A 21,621-nucleotide genomic window follows, 5' to 3' on the forward strand; every position below is an offset into this window, starting at 1 on the left:
GAGTGAGTGCACGGGAGGATGGGGGTGGGAGGGTTGGGGTGGATATGACTCACTGGTCGAACTGGAAAAAGAATACCAGAAGACATTTTCATGAAGTTGAAGCTACAGAAATGAATGAAACTGCAGAAGGTACTCGAATCAAATGAACAGAGAATAAGAACGAAAATCGGTCCCAAACAGCTGATGGTAATTTTATGGATAATACATCATACAGATAAACAGTACATCATACAGATAAACAATGCATCATACAGATAGACAATGCATCATACAGATAGACAATGCATCATACAGATAAACAATGCATAATACAGATAGACAATGCATCATACAGATAGACAATGCATCATACAGATAGACAATGCATCATACAGATAAACAATGCATCATACAGATAGACAATGCATCATACAGATAAACAATGCATCATACAGATAAATAATGGATCATACAGATAAACAATGCATCAAACAGATAAACAATGCATCATACAGATAAACAATGCATCATACAGATAAACAATGCATCATACAGATAAACAATGCATCATACAGATAAACAATGCATCATAGAGATAGACAATGCATCATACAGATAAACAATGCATCATACAGATAAAGAATGCATCATACATATAAACAATGCATCATACAGATAAACAATGCACCATACAGATAAGCAATGCATCATACAGATAAACAATGCATCATACAGATAAACAATGCATCATACATATAAACAATGCATCATACAGATAGACAATGCATCATACAGATAAACAATGCATCATACAGATAAACAATGCATCATACATATAAACAATGCATCATACAGAAAAACAATGCACGATACAGATAAACAATGCATCATACAGATAAACAATGCACCATACAGATAAACAATGCATCATACAGATAAACAATGCATAATACAGATAGACAATGCATCATACAGATAGACAATGCATCATACAGATAGACAATGCATCATACAGATAAACAATGCATCATACAGATAAACAATGCATCATACAGATAAACAATGCATCATACAGATAAACAATGCATCATACAGATAGACAATGCATCATACAGACAAACAATGCATCATACAGATAGACAATGCATCATACAGATAGACAATGCATCATACAGATAGACAATGCATCATACAGATAAACAATGCATCATACAGATAAACAATGCATCATACAGATAAACAATGCATGATACAGATAAACAATGCATCATACAGATAAACAATGCATCATACAGATAAACAATGCATCATACAGATAAACAATGCATCATACAGATAAACAATGCATCATACAGATAAACAATGCATCATACAGATAAACAATGCATCATACAGATAGACAATGCATCATACAGATAGACAATGCATCATACAGATAAACAATGCATCATACAGATAAACAATGCATCATACAGATAAACAATGCATCATACAGATAAACAATGCATCATACAGATAAACAATGCATCATACAGATAAACAATGCATCATACAGATAAACAATGCATCATACAGATAGACAATGCATCATACAGATAGACAATGCGTCATACAGATAAACAATGCATCATGCTGATAAACAATGCATCATACAGATAGACAATGCATCATACAGATAAACAATGCATCATACAGATAGACAATGCATCATACAGATAAACAATGCATCATAGATGGACAATGCATCATACAAATAAACAATGCATCATACATATAGACAATGCATCATACAGATAAACAATGCATCATACAGATAAACAATGCATCATACAGATAAACAATGCATCATACAGATAAACAATGCATCATACAGATAAACAATGCATCATACAGATAAACAATGCATCATACAGATAGACAATGCATCATACAGATAGACAATGCATCATACAGATAAACAATGCATCATGCTGATAAACAATGCATCATACAGATAGACAATGCATCATACAGATAGACAATGCATCATACAGATAGACAATGCATCATACAGATAAACAATGCATCATGCTGATAAACAATGCATCATACAGATAGACAATGCATCATACAGATAGACAATGCATCATAAAGATAAACAATGCATCATACAGATAGACAATGCATCATACAGATAAACAATGCATCATACAGATAGACAATGCATCATGCTGATAAACAATGCATCATACAGATAGACAATGCATCATACAGATAAATAATGCATCATACAGATAAACAATGCATCATACAGATAAACAATGCATCATACAGATAAACAATGCATCATACAGATAAACAATGCATCATAGAGATAGACAATGCATCATACAGATAAACAATGCATCATACAGATAAACAATGCATCATAGAGATAGACAATGCATCATACAGATAAACAATGCATCATACAGATAAAGAATGCATCATACATATAAACAATGCATCATGCTGATAAACAATGCATCATACAGATAAACAATGCATCATACAGATAAACAATGCATCATACAGATAAACAATGCATCATAGAGATAGACAATGCATCATACAGATAAACAATGCATCATACAGATAAACAATGCATCATACAGATAGACAATGCATCATGCTGATAAACAATGCATCATACAGATAAACAATGCATCATACAGATAAACAATGCATCATACAGATAAACAATGCATCATTCATATAAACAATGCATCATACAGATAGACAATGCATCATACAGATAAACAATGCATCATACAGATAAACAATGCATCATTCATATAAACAATGCATCATACATATAAACAATGCATCATACAGATAAACAATGCACGATACAGATAAACAATGCATCATACAGATAAACAATGCACCATACAGATAAACAATGCATCATACAGATAAACACTGCATAATACAGATAGACAATGCATCATACAGATAGACAATGCATCATACAGATAGACAATGCATCATACAGATAAACAATGCATCATACAGATAAACAATGCATCATACAGATAAACAATGCATCATACAGATAAACAATGCATCATACAGATAAACAATGCATCATACAGATAAACAATGCATCATACAGATAAACAATGCATCAAACAGATAAACAATGCATCATACAGATAAACAATGCATCATACAGATAAACAATGCTTCATACAGATAAACAATGCATCATACAGATAGACAATGCATCATACAGATAGACAATGCATCATACAGATAAACAATGCATCATACAGATAAACAATGCATCCTACAGATAAACAATGCATCATACAGATAAACAATGCATCATACAGATAAACAATGCATCATACAGATAAACAATGCATCATACAGATAGACAATGCATCATACAGATAGACAATGCATCATACAGATAAACAATGCATCATGCTGATAAACAATGCATCATACAGATAGACAATGCATCATACAGATAAACAATGCATCATACAGATAAACAATGCATCATAGATAGACAATGCATCATACAGATAAACAATGCATCATAGATATACAATGCATCATCCAAATAAACAATGCATCATAGATAAACAATGCATCATACAGATAAACAATGCATCAAACAAATAAACAATGCATCATACATATAAACAATGCATCATACAGACAAACAATGTATCATACATACAGTGCATTCAGAAAGTATTCAGACCCCTTCACTTTTTTCACATTTTGTTATGTTGCAGCCTTATGCTGAAATTGTTTAAAGTCATTGTTTCCCTCATCAATCTGCACTCAATACCCCATAATAACAAAGAGAAAACAGGATTTTAGAAACTTTTGCAAATTTATTAAAAAGAAAAAACTAAAATATCACATTTACATAAGTATTCATACCCTTTGCTATGACACTTGAAATTTAGCTCAGGTGCCTCCCATTTCTCTTGATCATCTTTGAGATGTTTCTGCGCCTTGACTGGAGTCCACCTGTGGTAAATTCAATTGATTGGACATGATTTGGAAAGGCACACACCTGTCTATAGAAGGTCTAACAGCTGACAATGCATATCAGAGCAAAAACCAAGCCATGAGGTCGAAGGAACTGCCTGCAGAGCTCAGAGACAGGATTATGTCGAGGCACAGATCTGGGGAAGCCTACAAGAAAAATTTCTGCTGCATTGAAGGTTCCCAAGAGCACAGTGGCCTCCATAATTCTTAAATGGAAGAAGTTTGGAACAACCAGGACTCTTCCTCGAGCTGGCCGCCCGGCCAAACTGAGCAATTGGGGGAGTAGGGCCTTGGTAAGAGAGGTGATCAAGAACCCGATGGTCACTCTGGCTGAGCTCCAGAAATCCTGTGTGGAGATGGGAGAAACTTCCAGAAGGACAACCATCACCAACACTCCACCGATCTGGGCTTTATGGCAGAGTGGCCAGACGGAAGCCTCTACTCAGTGAAAAACACATGAAAGCCCACAGAATCTTGTTTCTCATAGTCTGAGTCCTTCACGTGCTTTTTTGCAAACTCCAAGCGGGCTTTCATGTCTGAATATGAAATTTCATGTCAAGGGTCTGAATACTTTTGTCAATGTGATATTTCAGTTTTTTCTTTTTAATAAATTTGCAAAACTTTGCAAAAAGAGAGATTTGTTTTTGCAAAAAGCAAAGAGAGATTTGCAAAAAAAAAGATTTGCCAAAAATCCTGTTTTCTCTTTGTCGTTATGGGGTATTGAGTGTGGATTGATGAGGGGAAAAATGAATTTAAACGATTTCAGCATAAGGCTGCAACATAAAATGTGAAAAAGTGAAGGGGTCTGAATACTTTCTGAATGCACTGTATAAACAATGCATCATACAGATAAACAATGCATCATACAGATAGACAATGCATCATACAGATAAACAATGCATCATACAGATAAACAATGCATCATACAGATAAACAATGCATCATACAGATAAACAATGCATCATACAGATAAACAATGCATCATACAGATAAACAATGCATCATACAGATAAACAATGCATCATACAGATAAACAATGCATGATACAGATAAACAATGCATGATACAGATAAACAATGCATCATACAGATAAACAATGCATCATACAGATAAACAATGCATCATACAGATAAACAATGCATCATACAGATAAACAATGCATCATACAGATAAACAATGCATCATACAGATAAACAATGCATCATACAGATAAACAATGCATCATACAGATAGACAATGCATCATACAGATAAACAATGCATCATACAGATAAACAATGCATCATACAGATAAACAATGCATCATACAGATAAACAATGCATCATACAGATAAACAATGCATCATACAGATAAACAATGCATCATACAGATAAACAATGCATCATACAGATAAACAATGCATCATACAGATAAACAATGCATCATACAGATAAACAATGCATCATACAGATAAACAATGCATCATACAGATAAACAATGCATGATACAGATAAACAATGCATCATACAGATAAACAATGCATCATACAGATAAACAATGCATCATACAGATAAACAATGCATCATACAGATAAACAATGCATCATACAGATAAACAATGCATCATACAGATAAACAATGCATCATACAGATAAACAATGCATCATACAGATAAACAATGCATCATACAGATAAACAATGCATCATACAGATAAACAATGCATCATACAGATAAACAATGCATCATACAGATAAACAATTGTTCTTCCAGTTTGGGAATTTTTCTATGTGTTGGGTGAATGGAATCTGCAGCAGCCACTTCCACCTCACCAAAGCCGGATTCGTTGTCGTGAGTGTGTGTGTGTGTGTGTGTGTGTGTGTGTGTACGTGCGTACTGTTCGTCAATGTGTCGCTGTATCATCTGATGCAATATTTAATGTTAATTATTCGTTGTTTTTTGCTATTCGTTTAATAATGTCAAGGCCTTCCTCAGATAGAAAGTGTTCCCTGCGTGTATTCCCGAGTATCTTGCTTCTAATTGCTCAACTTTATCACATCTCCTATTTTTATTTCCTCTCGTCGCTTGAAAAAAAAATCAGAACAACAAACAAACAATGTTCCCTGTTCCCCCTCCATCCCCTCCCTCACCTCAAATGGCCACACGGCTGACTCCGCACGTGAAAAAGCTGAATGCCTCAACTCTGTGTTTGCCTCTAAATCTTGTGTCCCAAACCCATCCCTCTCTGTACCCACCATACCCAGTCGTACCCAGTTGCTCCTGGACTCTGTGTCCTTTCCTCCTGACAAGGTGGAAAAGTTTCTGTCAACCCTCGACTCTGATTCTGCAACTGGACCTGACGGCATCAGCCCACTAAAATCCTGTTCTTCCGCTCTTTCACTCCCTCTCACTGTTCTCTTCACCCTCTCTTTTGCTCAAGGTCATCTTCCATCTGCTTGGAAATCTGCCAACATCACCGCTTTGCTCAAAAAAGGTGCAAAAACAGATCCCAGCAACTACAGACCAATCAGCCTTCTCCCAATTATCAGCAAAGTCATGGAATCCATCATTGCTTCAGATATGAAATCATTTCTCTTCTCCAATGGCTTGATCTCTGATCATCAATTTGGTTTCAGACCTGGACACTCTACTCTGGACATGCTGCTTCTGCTTTCTCAACAATGGATGGAGGTCCTCAATGCCAAACAGGAAATTAGTGCAGTCTCCCTTGACATATCACGTGCCTTCGATACGGTCTGGCACCCCGCTCTGCTCACCAAACTCTTCTCTTTTGGTATCCATGGAAATCTCCATGCATGGCTGGCAATGCATCATACGATAACCTTTAGTCCCGCCTCCTCTCTAGTCGTAGTCAACGTGTGGCCCTGAATGGGTTTCTCTCATCTCCTCTTCCTGTTCAGGCTGGAGTTCCCCAAGGCAGTGTTCTGGGCCCTGTGCTTTTTCTGGTCTTCATCAATGATCTCTCTGACTCTCTTGAAAATCCTCTCTATCTCTTTTACTGATGACTCTACTCTCTGTCGCTCCATTCTTCATCCCTCAGATCGGCAGTCTGCAGCCTCCTCACTCTCTGCAGACCTGGACAAAATCACAGACTGGGCAAACAAGTGGAACATGTCTTTCAATCCTGACAAATCTCACACCCTTACGATGTCTCTCCGAAAAGACCGACTGGACAACCCTCCCATCCACTTTCTGAATAATCCTCTCCAAGAAGTTCTGTCACTCAAGCTTTTGGGTCTCACTATCTGCCATGATCTTTCCTGGGAAAACCACATTTCAAATCTGGCCTCCAAAGCCAGTCGCCGACTGGGCATCCTCCGTCGTGCGAAGTCCTTCCTTGGCACACCTGAGCTCCTCACCACATACAAGGCTTTCATCCGCAGCTCAATGGAATACTGCTCTCCCCTCTGGGCTGGTGCTCCTGCCTCACACCTAGCTCGTCTTCACGCTGTTGAAACCAAAGCATTCAGAATCATTGGAATCTCCCGCGATGAAGCTAACTCCAAGGGCCTCTCACTCACTCACCGCAGGCAGGTTGGTGGTCTTTCCGTCTTCTACCGACTCCTCTCTGGCCTTGCCCCCCCCCCCCCCCCAGCTCTCTCTGGGCTCTGTCCCGCAAATATTCCGACAGGTCGCACAAGATCTGCCTGCAACCCTCTTATGGTTAAACTGCCAAAATCAAGACTCTCTGCTCACCTTCACTCCTTCATTCCTCTTTTCTCCCGCCTCTGGAACAAACTCCCACTCTCTTCAATCCCACTCCACCCTCCAGGTCTTTAAAACAGCTGTTCACCACCATCTCTTATCTTCCCCCATCCAAAACCTTGATCTTTTCTACCCCCGCTAATTTCACCCCAATTCCACTTTTTTGAAATACCAACTTCTGTCCTGGAAGTCCTTGGTGTCCTTGTGTTTTATACTTCTCCCTCCCCCCCCCCCCCCCTTCCCACGCCTCCTCCCCCCAAGCCCTCTCCCTTCCACACATCTCCCTGCTCTCAAATGTTGTGTTTGTGTGCTTCCCCATCTCTCCCCATCTTGTCTTCCCCTCCCTCTTTTTATATATTTTGTTTGTCTGGTTGATTTGTTTGTGAAATAAATGTTAGCTCTTTCACGAGCCTCGATTCGATTCAGTATACAAAAACAAAAAAAATTGTTATTTTTCACTCCATAACGATTCCTCCTTTCTATTGAATTTCTGCTGCTGGTTTTACACCCCCCCACCCCCCTCTCTTTTCTCCAAACTAAATCTACATGGAATATATACGCTTCTTTAAAAATACATTTTTCAGAATGCATTTCAACCCTTATATCTCTTTCACAAACACTGCATATATTCTTCTCCACCACGATATGTCCCTTCTTTACCTTCTTCCTCTTAAAAAATATCACTCTTCTGAGGTGTTTGTATGCTCTGCGCCTCGTCCACAAACCTCCCCCTGCTACCCCCGCTCAGACAGCACAGCGTTTCTCCGTGCATTTCACAAGCTTTCTAATCTCCCATGATCTTTATCTCCGTTTGTTAAAGTTGTGAATCTGGAATCAGGAAAAGCATCCACTCCCACCCCACCCTCTCAATGTTTCCCCCTCACCCCACTCTCTAAAAATCTTCCCCCAACGGCTACACAGCTGACTCCGCACATGAAAAAGCCGAATGCCTCAACTCTATGTTTGCCTCAAAATCTTGTGTCCCAAACCCATCCCTCTCTGTACCCACCGTACCCAGCCGTACCCAGCTGCTCCTGGACTCTGTGTCCTTCTCGCCCGACAAGGAAGTTTCTGTCAATCCACGACTATGATTCTGCAACTGGATCTGACGGCATCAGCCCATGGGTCCTAAATTCCTGCTCTTCCGCTCTATCTCACCCACTCTCTGTTCTCTTCGCCCTCTCTTTTGCTCAAGGTCATCTGCCGTCAGCTTGGAAATCATCCATCATTACCGCTTTACACAAAAAAGGTGCAAAAACAGATCCTTGCAACTACAGACCAATCAGCCTTTTCCCAATCTTCAGCAAAGTCATTGAATCCATCATCACTTCTGATATTAAATCCTTCCTCCCCTCCAATGGCTTGATCTCTGATCATCAATTTGGATTCAGACCAGGTCACTCTACTCTGGACATGCTGCTTCTGCTGTCTAAACAATGGATGGAGGTCCTTAATGTCAAACAGGAAATCAGAGCTGTCTCCCTTGACATATCACGTGCCTTCGATACGGTCTGGCACCCAGCTCTGCTCACCAAACTCTCCTCCTATGGTATCCATGGAAATCTCCATGCATGGCTTGCGGACTTCCTTTCTGGTCGTAGTCAACGTGTGGCCCTGAATGGATTTCGCTCATCTCCCCTTCCTGTTCAGGCTGGAGTTCCCCAAGGTAGTGTTCTGGGCCCTGTGCTGCTCTCCCCTCTGGGCCAGTGCTCCTGCCTCACACCTAGCTCGGCTTCACGCTGTTGAAACCAAAGCTTTCAGAATCATTGGAATCTCCCGCGATGAAGCTGATTCTGAGGGCCTTTCACTCACTCACCGCAAGCAGGTAGGTGGTCTTTCTGTCTTCTACCGACTCCTCTCTATGCCTTGCCCCCCCCCCCCCGGCCCTGTCTGTGCTCTGTCCCCCAAATATTCCTACAGGTCGCACAAGATCTGTCAGCAACCCTCTTCTGGTGAAACTGCCAAAATCTAGGCTCTCTGCGCACCTTCACTCTTTCATTCCTCTTTAGTCCCGCCTCTGGAACAAACTCCCTCACTCTCTTCAATCCCACTCCTCCCTCCAGGTCTTTAAAACAGCTGTTCACCACCATCTCTTATCTTCCCCCATCCAAAACCTTGATCTTTTCTACCCCCATGAATTCACCCCAGATCCACTTTTCTGAAATACCGACTTCTTTCCTGGAAGTCCTAGCTGTGTCCATGTGGGTTTTACCTCAAGCCACCACCCAACCCCCTTCCCACGCCCTTCCCCCCCAAGCCCTCGCCCTCCCACAGATCTCCTGATGTCCCTGCTCTCAAATGTTGTACTTGTGTGCTTCCCCCTCTCTCCCCATCTTGTCTCCCGCTCCCTTTATTATGTCTTAAGTGACGTTTGTTTGTTTTTGTCATTAATGTTAGCTCTTACACGAGCCTAGGTTTTGTATACAAAAAACCCCAAAATCCCATTCTTCCTTCTTGGTCTTCAAGACAATTGTTCACCATCATTATCTCCAATCCAAAACTATGATGTTTTCCACCCTCGTTAACCCCGCTCCAACTCCATCCCAATCCCACCTCCTTCTAAAGTTCCAGTTTTCCCTCCTGAGAGTTTCCTTCTCTGTCCATCTTGTCCACCCTATGTATCCTCTCCTACCCTCCATTCCTCCTTTCCCCCCCCCCCCCACACACATTGTTTGTTCGCCTACCTCGGTCTTGGCAATCACCTTCCCAAAATCCCACCCAAACTGGAGGAACTCTGGATGGGAATTTTTATTTTAATGATCGATATGATGAACAAACCTTATTAAACAATTTCATTCCACTCTTTGCTATGATCCGAACATGAAACCTTGGTGTTCCTTCTTGAGCTCATGCTGCCATCTTGTTGAAGGATTAACCACTGTAATGAATAATTTAGGTTGTAATGCACTTTATTTTGTTTAAAAAAAGGAAATGTGGAGGTTGCTCTTTACTCTTATAATGCGTCATGATGGCTTCAAATCGTACAGGTGTGAAAAACATGCCAGGAGATTTGAAGAAAACCCCACAATGCACGCACCGGTGCAAACCGTATGAAAGACGATAATCTCGCACTTTAACACACCGCCCACCGCTTTAGTGTCCAAACATTCCTGGGGCTGCCCTTTATGAGCGGCCCCTTTATGAGCAAGGCCCTGGGCCCTGGGCAAGGCTTCCGTGGCGGGAGGGAGCGGTCGGTGGCCCCGCGAGTCGGGGCGAGCGTAGAGAAGAATGGTTCAAAAGATCCGCGCCTCGTGGAGGGGACCGGGGCCTGAAGGCCTTCGACCTAAGCTCCCAATCACAGCATGGATGTCCAATTGCTCCGCGATTTCAAAATTCCACCCATGGAACCATCGCTGCGTTCCTGACCTGTTCCTGGACCGCCTTTGCTGGCACACAATGGCTCGCTGGTTTATTAGTAAAACAAGTCATTATTCGTTTATGAGTGAGCAGGGTGTTTGAGGTTACTTAATTCACTGGTTACTGAGGGTTACATTCCCATGCTCGGTCACTCGTAATTGTAGTCTCGTTAACCGTGACAAGTTTGCCAAACACCTCCCGATGTGAGTTGGAGGCCTTCATCTCGCAAGGAAAGCTTCGTTAAGGCTCCACAAGTGTAAACTATCTTAGTTACCTCAATAAAAGCTACCTCAAATAAACCAGAGATGAGAGAAGAGTTGCCCCGACGTTATCCAGTTGTGGGTACCTCCATTTCACTCTTGTAAATCCCTTGTTCTTATTTATCCAAATACAGCAGTAATGAATAAGTAAGTAATAAATAAGTTCAGGTTGTTTGTGGATCAGACGTTGATTTTAAAAGTTAGTGTTAAGCAGACATGAACTCTGGCTGCAGTCATGTTCCACCAGCCAATCAACACAAGCTCGGCCTCTTCCCGTTTGAACTTCTCACTGGTATGCAGAACGTTTGCCCGCAGTTCTTGTGGTGAAATAAAGGCCCATTTTATTCACTCAGATGTAAACAGCACAAAGGAATACAAACAGTTCTGTGAAACTGCAGTGTCTTCAGAAAGTATTCACACCCCTTGACTTTTTTCACATTTTGTTGCGTTACACTCCGTTACAGCCTGAATTTAAAATGGATTAAATTCAGATTTTTTGTCACCGATCGACACAAAATACCCCATAATGTCAAAGTGGAAAATTTATTTTCGAATATTTCACAAAATAATTGAAAAATAAAGACAGAAATATCTAATTCACATGAGTATTCAATCCCCTCAGTCAATACTTCGTAGAAGCGCTTTTGGCAGCGATTACCCCTTCGAGTCTTCTTGGGAATGTCTGTAACAACATTGCACATCTGGATTTTGGGAGTTTCTCCCATTCTTCCTTGCAGATTTGCTCAAGCTCTTTCTCAACCAAAATTTGTTCAACCAAGGCACAAGTTGGATGGGGAGCGTTGATGAACAGCAATATTCAAGTCTTTCCACAGATTCTCAATGGGATTCAAGTCTGAGCTTTCACTGGGCCAATCAAGGAGTTTCAAGCTCTGAAGCCTTTCAGAACGGTGTTGCTTTGGCTGTGGGCTTGGGATCATTGTCCTGTTGGAACGTAAATCTTCACTGCAGTCTAAGGTCTTTTGCACTCTGAAGTAGGTTCTCCTCAAGGATTTGCCTGTATCTGGCTCCCTCCATTCATTGTTCGCTCTAAGCTTACAAGTCTCCCAGTCCCTGCCACTGAAAAGCATCCCCATAACATGATGCTGCCACCACCATGCTTCAGGGTAGGGACGGTGTTAGATTGGTGATCAGCTGTGCTCGGTTTCCGCTAGACGTAGCACTTTGCATTCAGGCCAAATAATTCAATTTTCTTCTCATCAGACAACATAATATTTTGCCTGATGCTCTCTGAGTCTTTCACGGACCTTTTTGAAAACTCCATGTGTGCTGTAATGTGCTTTTTTCTCAGGAGTGGCTTCCGTGTGGCCTCTCTCCCATAGAGCCTCGATTTGTGAAATGCTGCAGAGACTGTTGTCCTTCCAGCAGGTTCTCACATCTCAGCCAAGGAACTCTGTAGTTCTGTCAGAGTGGTCATTGGGTTCTTGATCACCTCCCTGACCAAGGTCCCTCTTGCCCGTTTGCTCAGTTTGGTCGGACGACCAGCTCTAGGTAGAATGCAGGTAGTCCATATTCTTTTCATTTCCTAATGATGGAGCTCACTGTGCTCTTGGGAACTTTCAACACCAGAAATTGTTTTATCCCCTTCCCCAGATCTTTGCTTCCTCACAATTCTATCTCGGAGTTCTACGGCCAGTTCCTTGGACTTCATGGTCGAGTTTCTGCTCTGACATGCACGGGCAACTATGGGACCTTATATAGAAAGGTGTGTTTCTTTCTAAATCATGACCAATCAATTGAATTAGCCACAGGTGGACTCCAATCAAGTTGTACAAAGATCTCAAGGATGATCAAAGGAAATTGGATGCACCTGAGCCCAATTTATAATGACATACCAAAGGGGTTGAATACTTGTTGACTCAACACATTTTAGCTTTTCATTTTTAATTATTTTGTAAAAATTTCCCCAAAAAAAATCCACTTTGGTATTATGGGGTATTTTGTGTTGATCAGTGAAAAAAAAAAATCTCGATCTAAGCCACTTTAAATTCAGGCTGTAACAACAAAATGCGAAAAAAGTGAAGGGTGTGAATACTTTATGAATGTACAGTATACTAGCAATGACAAATCATCCATAAATCAGTCCTATGTACAAGAGGGAAGGTATAATGTCCACAGGGTCTGGGGTCTGGACCCTCTGGACAGCCTCCCTCACTCCTTTCATTTAAAAAGTAAATGTTTGTTAACACTCATTTTTGTTCGTTTCAGCTCGTCTACGACGAATTTGAGGAGGGCTGTCAGAGCCACAACGCTGTCCTTCAGTCCATCCGTCCGTCCGTCCGTCCTTTAGTCAGTCGATCCATCCGTCCTTCCTTCCTTCCGTAATGGGTCGAGTTGCATTTTTTTTCTACTCCTCTAAGGCGGCTCAACGGATTGTTTCATTTTGAAAGTCGGTGTGATGACTCATGCCGTCTATGTGCAAAAACAAATGGAGCCCGACGTGTCGGTACCTGTATGCGGTACGTGTTGGGGTGGTATGTGTCAGTACCTGTATGCGGTATGTGTCGGGGCAGTACGTGTCGGTACCTGTATGCGGTATGTGTAGGGGTGGTACGTGTCAATACCTGTATGCGGTATGTGTCGGGGCAGTACGTGTCGGTATCTGTATGCGGTACGTGTCGGTACCTTGTATGCGGTACGTGTCGGGGCAGTACGTGTCGGTACCTGAATGCGGTATGTGTCGGGGCGGTACGTGTCGGTACCTGTATGCGGTACGTGTCGGTACCTGTATGCGGTATGTGTCGGGGCAGTACGTGTCGTTATCTGTATGCGGTACGTGTCGGTATCTATGCGGTATGTGTTGGTGCGGTACGTTTAGGTATCTGTATGGGTACGTGTCGGTACCTGCATGCGGTAGTGTTGCGGCGGTACGTGTCGGTATCTGTATGCGGTACGTGTTGGGGCGGTACGTGTCGGTACCTATATGCGGTACGTGTCGGTATCTATGCGGTACGTGTTGGGGCGGTACGTGTCAGTACCTGTATGCAGTACGTGTTGGGGCGGTACGTGTCGGTACCTGTATGCGGTACGTGTTGGGGCGGTACGTGTCGGTATCTATGCGGTACGTGTTGGGGCGGTACGTGTTGGGGAGGTACGTTTCGGTACCTGTATGCGGTACGTGTTGGGGCGGTACGTGTTGGTATCTATGCGGTACGTGTTGGGGCGGTATGTGTTGGGGCGGTACATGTCGGTACCTGTATGCGGTACAGGGAGCCATCCGGTGCGTGCTGGCACGAGACCCGTTCGGCGCCCACCATCAGCGCACCCAGAAAGGTCGCAGCGTGGACCCCATAACTCGCCGCCAGGAAAGCCACAGGTCTCTCCGGGTAGCCGAAGCGTGCGGGCTCGAGCACGAAGGTGAGCAGCGTGAAGACGCACGAGGCCAGGCACAGCGACGACAGGGGCAGCAGGCAAGCCCGGGCGAGCACCCTGTCGGACGAGGTCCACAGGTAATCGACACCAGGTAGGCATCGCGGCGCGCAGCGACCTGACCGTGGGGCCCAGGTCATCTTACCTGGGTTCGGACAGGTCGCTCCTGGGCTCGGGCGGCTCTCCAGGTCCATGGGACCGAGCGGGAGACCCTCCGTGAAGCGGCGACCCGAGGGCGGCTCTCGCTCGCTCGGGTCCACCGGGGCCTCCATGCACAGGGCGTTGGGGTCGTGCTTGGTGGGGAGGCGATCGCAGCGCAGCGAGTCGGGCCACCCGAAGCTGAACTTGCGCATGATGGGCGCACAGGTGTCCCGCGTGTGCTCGCACATGGGCCGGCATGCCGGGATGGGCTGGGACACCTGCTCCGTGCACATGGGCGCGAACACCGAGCACAGGAAGAAACGAATGTGCACGTGACAGCCGAACTCGATGAGCGTGGCGAACTCGTGCAGGTGAACGGCCGCCTCTACCTGCACTTCGTGACCCAGCAGGTTGGGCATCGACGTCAGGTTGTAACCGATGTTCCTGCACAATGGGATCTCGATGGCTTCGCACCTGGATCCCGGGGTCCGTGGACGCTCGAATCCCGAGCCCCGAAGCGGGACGTTGGACGGGTATCCGTCCGATCTAGCGAGACCTTGGCGAGCGACACAGGTGCACAGGTTGGCGACGAATAAAACGAAAAGAGCCGAGGCGACCGATTGTGGTGCAGCCATGGGTGGTGGATGTGCCGTGCAGGGGTTGGAAAGGTCTACAGGGTCTTCACTTTATCGAGGAAGCGCCGCTCGGTGGAGGAACGAGTGATGATGTCCCGGGTGGGTTACGGGGATTGTCAAAGGGGAGCGATTGGGGTGGGGGAGGGGAGGGGAGAGGAGGAGGAGGAGCGAGAGGAGGGGGAGGAGCGAGAGGAGGGGGAAGAGCAGGAGGAGGAGCAAGAGGAGGATAAGGAGGGGGAGAGCAGGAGGAGGATAAGGATGGGGGAGGGAGAGCAGGAGGAGGAGCGAGGGGAGGGAGAGCAGGAGGAGGAGCGAGAGGAGGGGGAAGAGCAGGAGGAGGAGGGGAAGAGGAGGAGCGGGAGGAGGATAAGGAGGGGGGGGAAGCAGGAGGAGGAGGAGGGGAAGAGGAGGAGCGGGAGGAGGATAAGGAGGGGGGGGAGCAGGAGGAGGATAAGGAGGGGTAGGGAGAGCAGGAATAGGAGGATGTTCGTTGTTTATCGTTTTATATGCAGGAAGTTTGATAAAACTGCGACAAACTAAACCCTAGCTAATCATGCTCTGCTCTCCTCAATTTCACGACCCCGGCGTACCCTCCTCCTCCCCCCCACCCCGCCCTCTCCTCATTACCACGACCATCCTACATTATCAATCGGGGTTCTTTTGAGTAATTCCTCGTTTTGCCCTAAAAATGTGATTTAACCTTTACGTCATCAAGGATATAACTTTGGTCTTTGGTGAAACAGAAACTCAAACTTTGGACACATCAAGGGTGGGGAAATGAATCATGCTGGGTATGGTGGAGGGAAGAAGAGGAAGAGGTAGATCTTGTATGTGCTGGATGGATGGGGTATAGGATGATTGGGTAAACAATGATTGGGTAAACAATGATGGGGTAAAAGATGATCGGGTAAAGGATGATGGGGTAAAGGATGATGGGGTAAAGAATGATGGGGTAAAGAATGATGGAGTAAAAGATGATTGGGTAAAGGATGATTGGGTAAAGGATGATTGGGTAAAGGATGATGGGGTAAAGGATGATGGGGTAAAGGATGATCGGGTAAAGGATGATCGGGTAAAGGATGATCGGGTAAAGGATGATCGGGTAAAGGATGATCGGGTGAAGGATGATCGGGTAACGCATGATCGGGTAAAGGATGATCGGGTAAAGGATGATCGGGTAAAGCATGATCGGGTAAAGCATGATCGGGTAAAGGATGATCGGGTAAAGGATGATCGGGTAAAGGATGATCGGGTAAAGGATGATCGGGTAAAGGATGATCGGGTAAAGGATGATCGGGTAAAGCTTGATCGGGTAAAGGATGATCGGGTAAAGCATGATCGGGTAAAGGATGATCGGGTAAAGCATGATCGGGTAAAGGATGATCGGGTAAAGCATGATCGGGTAAAGGATGATCGGGTAAAGGATGATCGGGTAAAGGATGATCGGGTAAAGGATGATCGGGTAAAGGATGATCGGGTAAAGGATGATCGGGTAAAGCATGATCGGGTAAAGGATGATCGGGTAAAGGATGATCGGGTAAAGGATGATCGGGTAAAGGATGATCGGGTAAAGGATGATCGGGTAAAGCATGATCAGGTAAAGGATGATCGGGTAAAGGATGATCGGGTAAAGGATGATCGGGTAAAGGATGATCGGGTAAAGGATGATCGGGTAAAGGATGATCGGGTAAAGGATGATCGGGTAAAGGATGATCGGGTAAAGGATGATCGGGTAAAGGATGATCGGGTAAAGGATGATCGGGTAAAGCATGATCGGGTAAAGGATGATCGGGTAAAGGATGATCGGGTAAAGGATGATCGGGTAAAGGATGATCGGGTAAAGGATGATCGGGTAAAGGATGATCGGGTAAAGCATGATCGGGTAAAGGATGATCGGGTAAAGCATGATCGGGTAAAGGATGATCGGGTAAAGCATGATCGGGTAAAGGATGATCGGGTAAAGCATGATCGGGTAAAGGATGACTGGGTAAAGCATGATCGGGTAAAGGATGATCGGGTAAAGCATGATCGCGTAAAGGATGATCGGGTAAAGGATGATCGGGTGAAGCATGATCGGGTAAAGGATGATCGGGTAAAGCATGATCGGGTAAAGGATGATCGGGTAAAGCATGATCGAGTAAAGGATGATCGGGTAAAGGATGATCGGGTAAAGCATGATCGGGTAAAGGATGATGGGGGTAACGGAAAGGAATTTTTGAAGATCGAAAAGAACGTAACAAGGAAGCAGAATGAATCCAAAACTTGGAAAAGAATAACAAACATCTTGAGGAAATGCCCCCATTGATTGTTGATGAAGAGAAAACTAGAACGGCACTCAGTAGAGAGCATACCTCCGCCAGGTGAACATTTTACGTTTTGTATCCCAGAGTAGACTAGAAAATCACAATACAGAATCACATTTAATCACAATCATCATATCAGTCCATAACTTTTTGTCATATCTTGTCCACAAACAAACAGACAGACAGACAGACAGGAGTGAAAACATAACTTCCATCCACCTTTGGTGGTCGAGGTAATGAGAAAACAACTTTTTAAAAATGCCAAACTTCAAAGCCCAGGCCCAGATGGAATTCCGAATTTCTGGCTAAAACAACATTGATATTACAGCACTTGGAAGGGACTATCGAAATACCAGATGTGAGTATATGACGTGGAATCTTCCAGGGAGACAGTCTTCCCTCCCCCCCCCCTCCCCCTTCTGTTTTGTCTTGCTCTGGACCCACTAAGTAACCTCATCAATGAACAAGGACACGGATACACCCTAACCACCAATAGAAGAACATCCAAAGAAATAGGAAAGGTGACACATCTACTAGACATGGATAATTTAAAGCTCTTCTCACCAAATGATGAAAAATTGAAAAAGCAGCATGATCCTGAAAACATGCCTCTCCCCAAGTAACAAAATCAAAGCCATAAACCAACTCGCTGTACCAGTGTTCCCATATAGCTGCAGAATAATAAACTGGGCCCAATCAGAAATCAACAAGTTAAACATAAAAAAAGAAAACTCCTCACCATCCACAAAATGTTTTACAAAACCAGTGCATCCCGAGAATGTACCTGCTGAGACGAGAGGGAGGGAGCGGCCTGATGGAACTCAACCAGGTGCACAGAGCAACGAGTGTAAGATTAGCTGAGTTTGTGAAATGTTCAACAGACTATCAGATGCAATTTGTAAACAAACATGAACACAACAAACCTGAAAAAGTATCCCTAACTCACCTTGCAAAGAATTTCCAAAAACAGGTGTGAATAGAAGATGTCACACAAGAAACAGAAACAACCATCCACCTTTGGTGGATACATGTGAAGTGAAGTGAAGGTAACAAATACAGCCCAAATAATTGCAAAAAACACAAAATAAATATATAAAAAGAAATATCAGGAAATACACACCAACAACTGGGAGAATGACAAAATAGCAGGAAAATACAAAAAAGAATTGGACAGAGTTGGGATCGACAAAGAAGGCTCATTGGAATGGCTAAGAAGAGGTCAGCTCAACTGGGACGGAGAACGAATCATAATAAATGCCCAAGATCAAGGACACTACACCAATGGATTTAAAAAGATGGTGGGACTGAGTCAGACAGACAAGTGTAGATTCTGCAAGACAGAAACAGGAAGTACCAGTCACCTGCTCTCGGGATGCAAAAAACTATTATCAGAACAACTTCACACACAACGGCACAACAAAGTATGTAAAGCGATTCATTGGCATATCTGAAAAAATGTAAACATCCTGGGACCAGAAGACTCATGGAAACATGAACAAAGAGCAATCATTGAAAATGAGGACGTCGTGCTCATGTACGACCTGATGATTCCATCGAGTGTGAACATAGAAAACAAAGCATTGCATCCGGACATTGTACTCGGGAACAAAAAGGAAAAAACAGCATTGATGATTGAGATATCGGTACCCAGCGATTTTGGCTTAAACAACGCAGAAATCAAGAAAATGACCAAATAGCAGGAGCTCAAAAATGAGGTCAAGATATCTTGGAAGCTGAAGAGCATCGAAATTGTACCAGTGATTAATTGGAGTAACAGGAATGAAGAAGAAGAACTTCACTGAGATTTTAAAAAACATCCCCAGGAATATTACCACAATTGAACTACATCTGGAGGCAATCCGGGGTTCGGTGAGGATCCTGAAAAGAGAACTTGGACCAAAACTCTGAAAACGTTGAACAGCTTGGTCCATGAACTGTGATCCCTTGCAGAAGATTGACTTGACAAACGCAACCTTGGATAAGGGGAGGTTGGGGGGGAGGGGGAAGGGGAAGTGGGGGGTGACGTATCACCACAGTAGCGAAAAATCTTATTCAAAGGTGAGAAAGTTCCACACCACTGCTGCCACAGAAGCAATTAAGAAGCTTCCATGGAATGATGACCACGATATGATGAAACATGCAAGGGTTGTCATTTGTGTGATAAGAGAGTCATCTTCATTTACGAATGTTGTATGAAGACATTCCCACCTCCTACCTTACTAGTCTACCCATCAAGCGGATCTACTACGAGAGCAGTTCACGGAATACCAGGTCTTGGATGAGATGGATATTCCTTGGGAGGTATGGAATGATGAGGTTGAAGGAACTGCTCCAACGCGAGTCGAAAGAATTGACGCGACCAAAGACGGAATTCGTCCGAGTTGCTTTATTGAAACAAAACAGCTCAGGTATTCTGACAAGCCCGTTTATCGGGCAGCAATATATATACACATTTATGTCGGGAAGTTTTCCCGGCAAAAGCTATACCGGGCATGCCCGGGTGTCAAGGGCGAGCCTTGGAAAGGCGAGTCTGGACCTGCCCGGGCGTGTTTGGCTGCGGCCTGGCAAGTCGAGGCTGGGCGTGCCCGGGCGCTCTGGACGAGCCCTGGAAAGGCGATAGCGGGCATGCCCGGACGCTCTGGGCGAGCCCTGGAAAGGCGATAGCGGGCATGCCCGGACGCTCTGGGCGAGCCCTGAAAAGGCGATAGCGGGCATGCCCGGCCGCTCTGGGCGAGCCCTGGAAAGGCGAGAGCGGGCATGCCCGGGAAAGACGAGACCGGGCGTGCCCGGGAGGTTCGGGCGTGCCCGGGAACAGTGAGTCCGGGCATGCCCGGGAGAGGCGCGTCTGGCCGTGTTCTGGCCGGTGCAAGGCGATTGTGTGCATCCAGCGGTAACCGCTACACACGCCCCTCCAGAATCGACCTGCACCGGCAGGGTCAATTTAAGGGGGGTCCGGATGACCCGGCCGAAGCGGCCCCTGGAGGGTCGTGGGGAGGGGTCCGACGTGGTGGTGGGTGGTCGAGCGGGGGGAACTGTGGACGGGGGGCGGCCTCGCCGCGGAGGAAGGGCCAACCGTGGTGGTCGGTCGACGTCCATGTGCGCCGGTTTGAGGCGGTCCACAGAAATCCGGTCCGGCCGGCCGCCGAAGTCGACGATGAAAGACTTGTCGCCCCGTCGCAGGACCCGGAAGGGCCCGTCGTACGGCGGCCGGAGTGGCCCCCGGTGCGCGTCATGATGCACAAAGACGTACTCCGCTGTGCGAAGCGCCGGGGGGACGTAGGACTGTGGGCCACCGTGGCGGGACGTCGGCACGGGGGCAAATCGTTGGGCGGCCTCCTGGAGGTCCGAGCGCTGGCGAGCGGCGGACCAGGGACTGGTAGCGTCGGGCACGAATTCGCCCGGGACGCGGAGCGGCTGGCCGTAGACGAGCTCGGCGGCGGACGCCTGGAGGTCTTCCTTGGGGGCCGTGCGAAGGCCCAAAAGGACCCACGGCAGCCGGTCGGCCCAACCGTCGTCCTGAAGGCCGGCCATGAGTGCGGCCTTCATGGAGTGGTGAAACCGCTCGCACAACCCGTTGGCTTGGGGGTGGTAGGCCGTGGTGCGGTGCAGCGTGACCCCCAACGAACGGGCGACCGCACCCCAAAGCTCAGACGTGAACTGTGGGCCGCGGTCGGACGAGATGTCCGCTGGTGCGCCGAAGCGCGCGACCCAGGTGGCGATGAACGCCTGCGCCACGTCGGCGGTGGTGGTGGAGGCGAGGGGCACGGCCTCCGGCCACCTGGTGGTCCTGTCCACCATGGTGAGCAGGTGGGTGAACCCCCGCGAGGG

General features: G+C 45.4%; 1 protein-coding gene across 1 annotated transcript in view; it reads right to left on the reverse strand.

Moving 5' to 3' along the window:
* The window catches only part of LOC137429123 (frizzled-9-like), a 28,644-nt gene extending 13,050 nt beyond the window's left edge, over positions 1–15,594 (reverse strand). The window contains exon 1 of the mRNA XM_078779577.1: positions 14,540–15,594. Within this exon, the coding sequence (XP_078635703.1) occupies positions 14,540–15,490 (951 nt within the window). The 5' untranslated portion in view covers positions 15,491–15,594. The remainder of the gene's footprint in view (positions 1–14,539) is intronic.
* Positions 15,595–21,621: the final 6,027 nt, after the last annotated feature.

This window comes from Myxine glutinosa, chromosome 6 (genome assembly GCF_964187855.1).
Source record: "Myxine glutinosa chromosome 6, kmMyxGlut1.1, whole genome shotgun sequence".
Lineage (NCBI taxonomy): Eukaryota > Metazoa > Chordata > Myxini > Myxiniformes > Myxinidae > Myxine > Myxine glutinosa.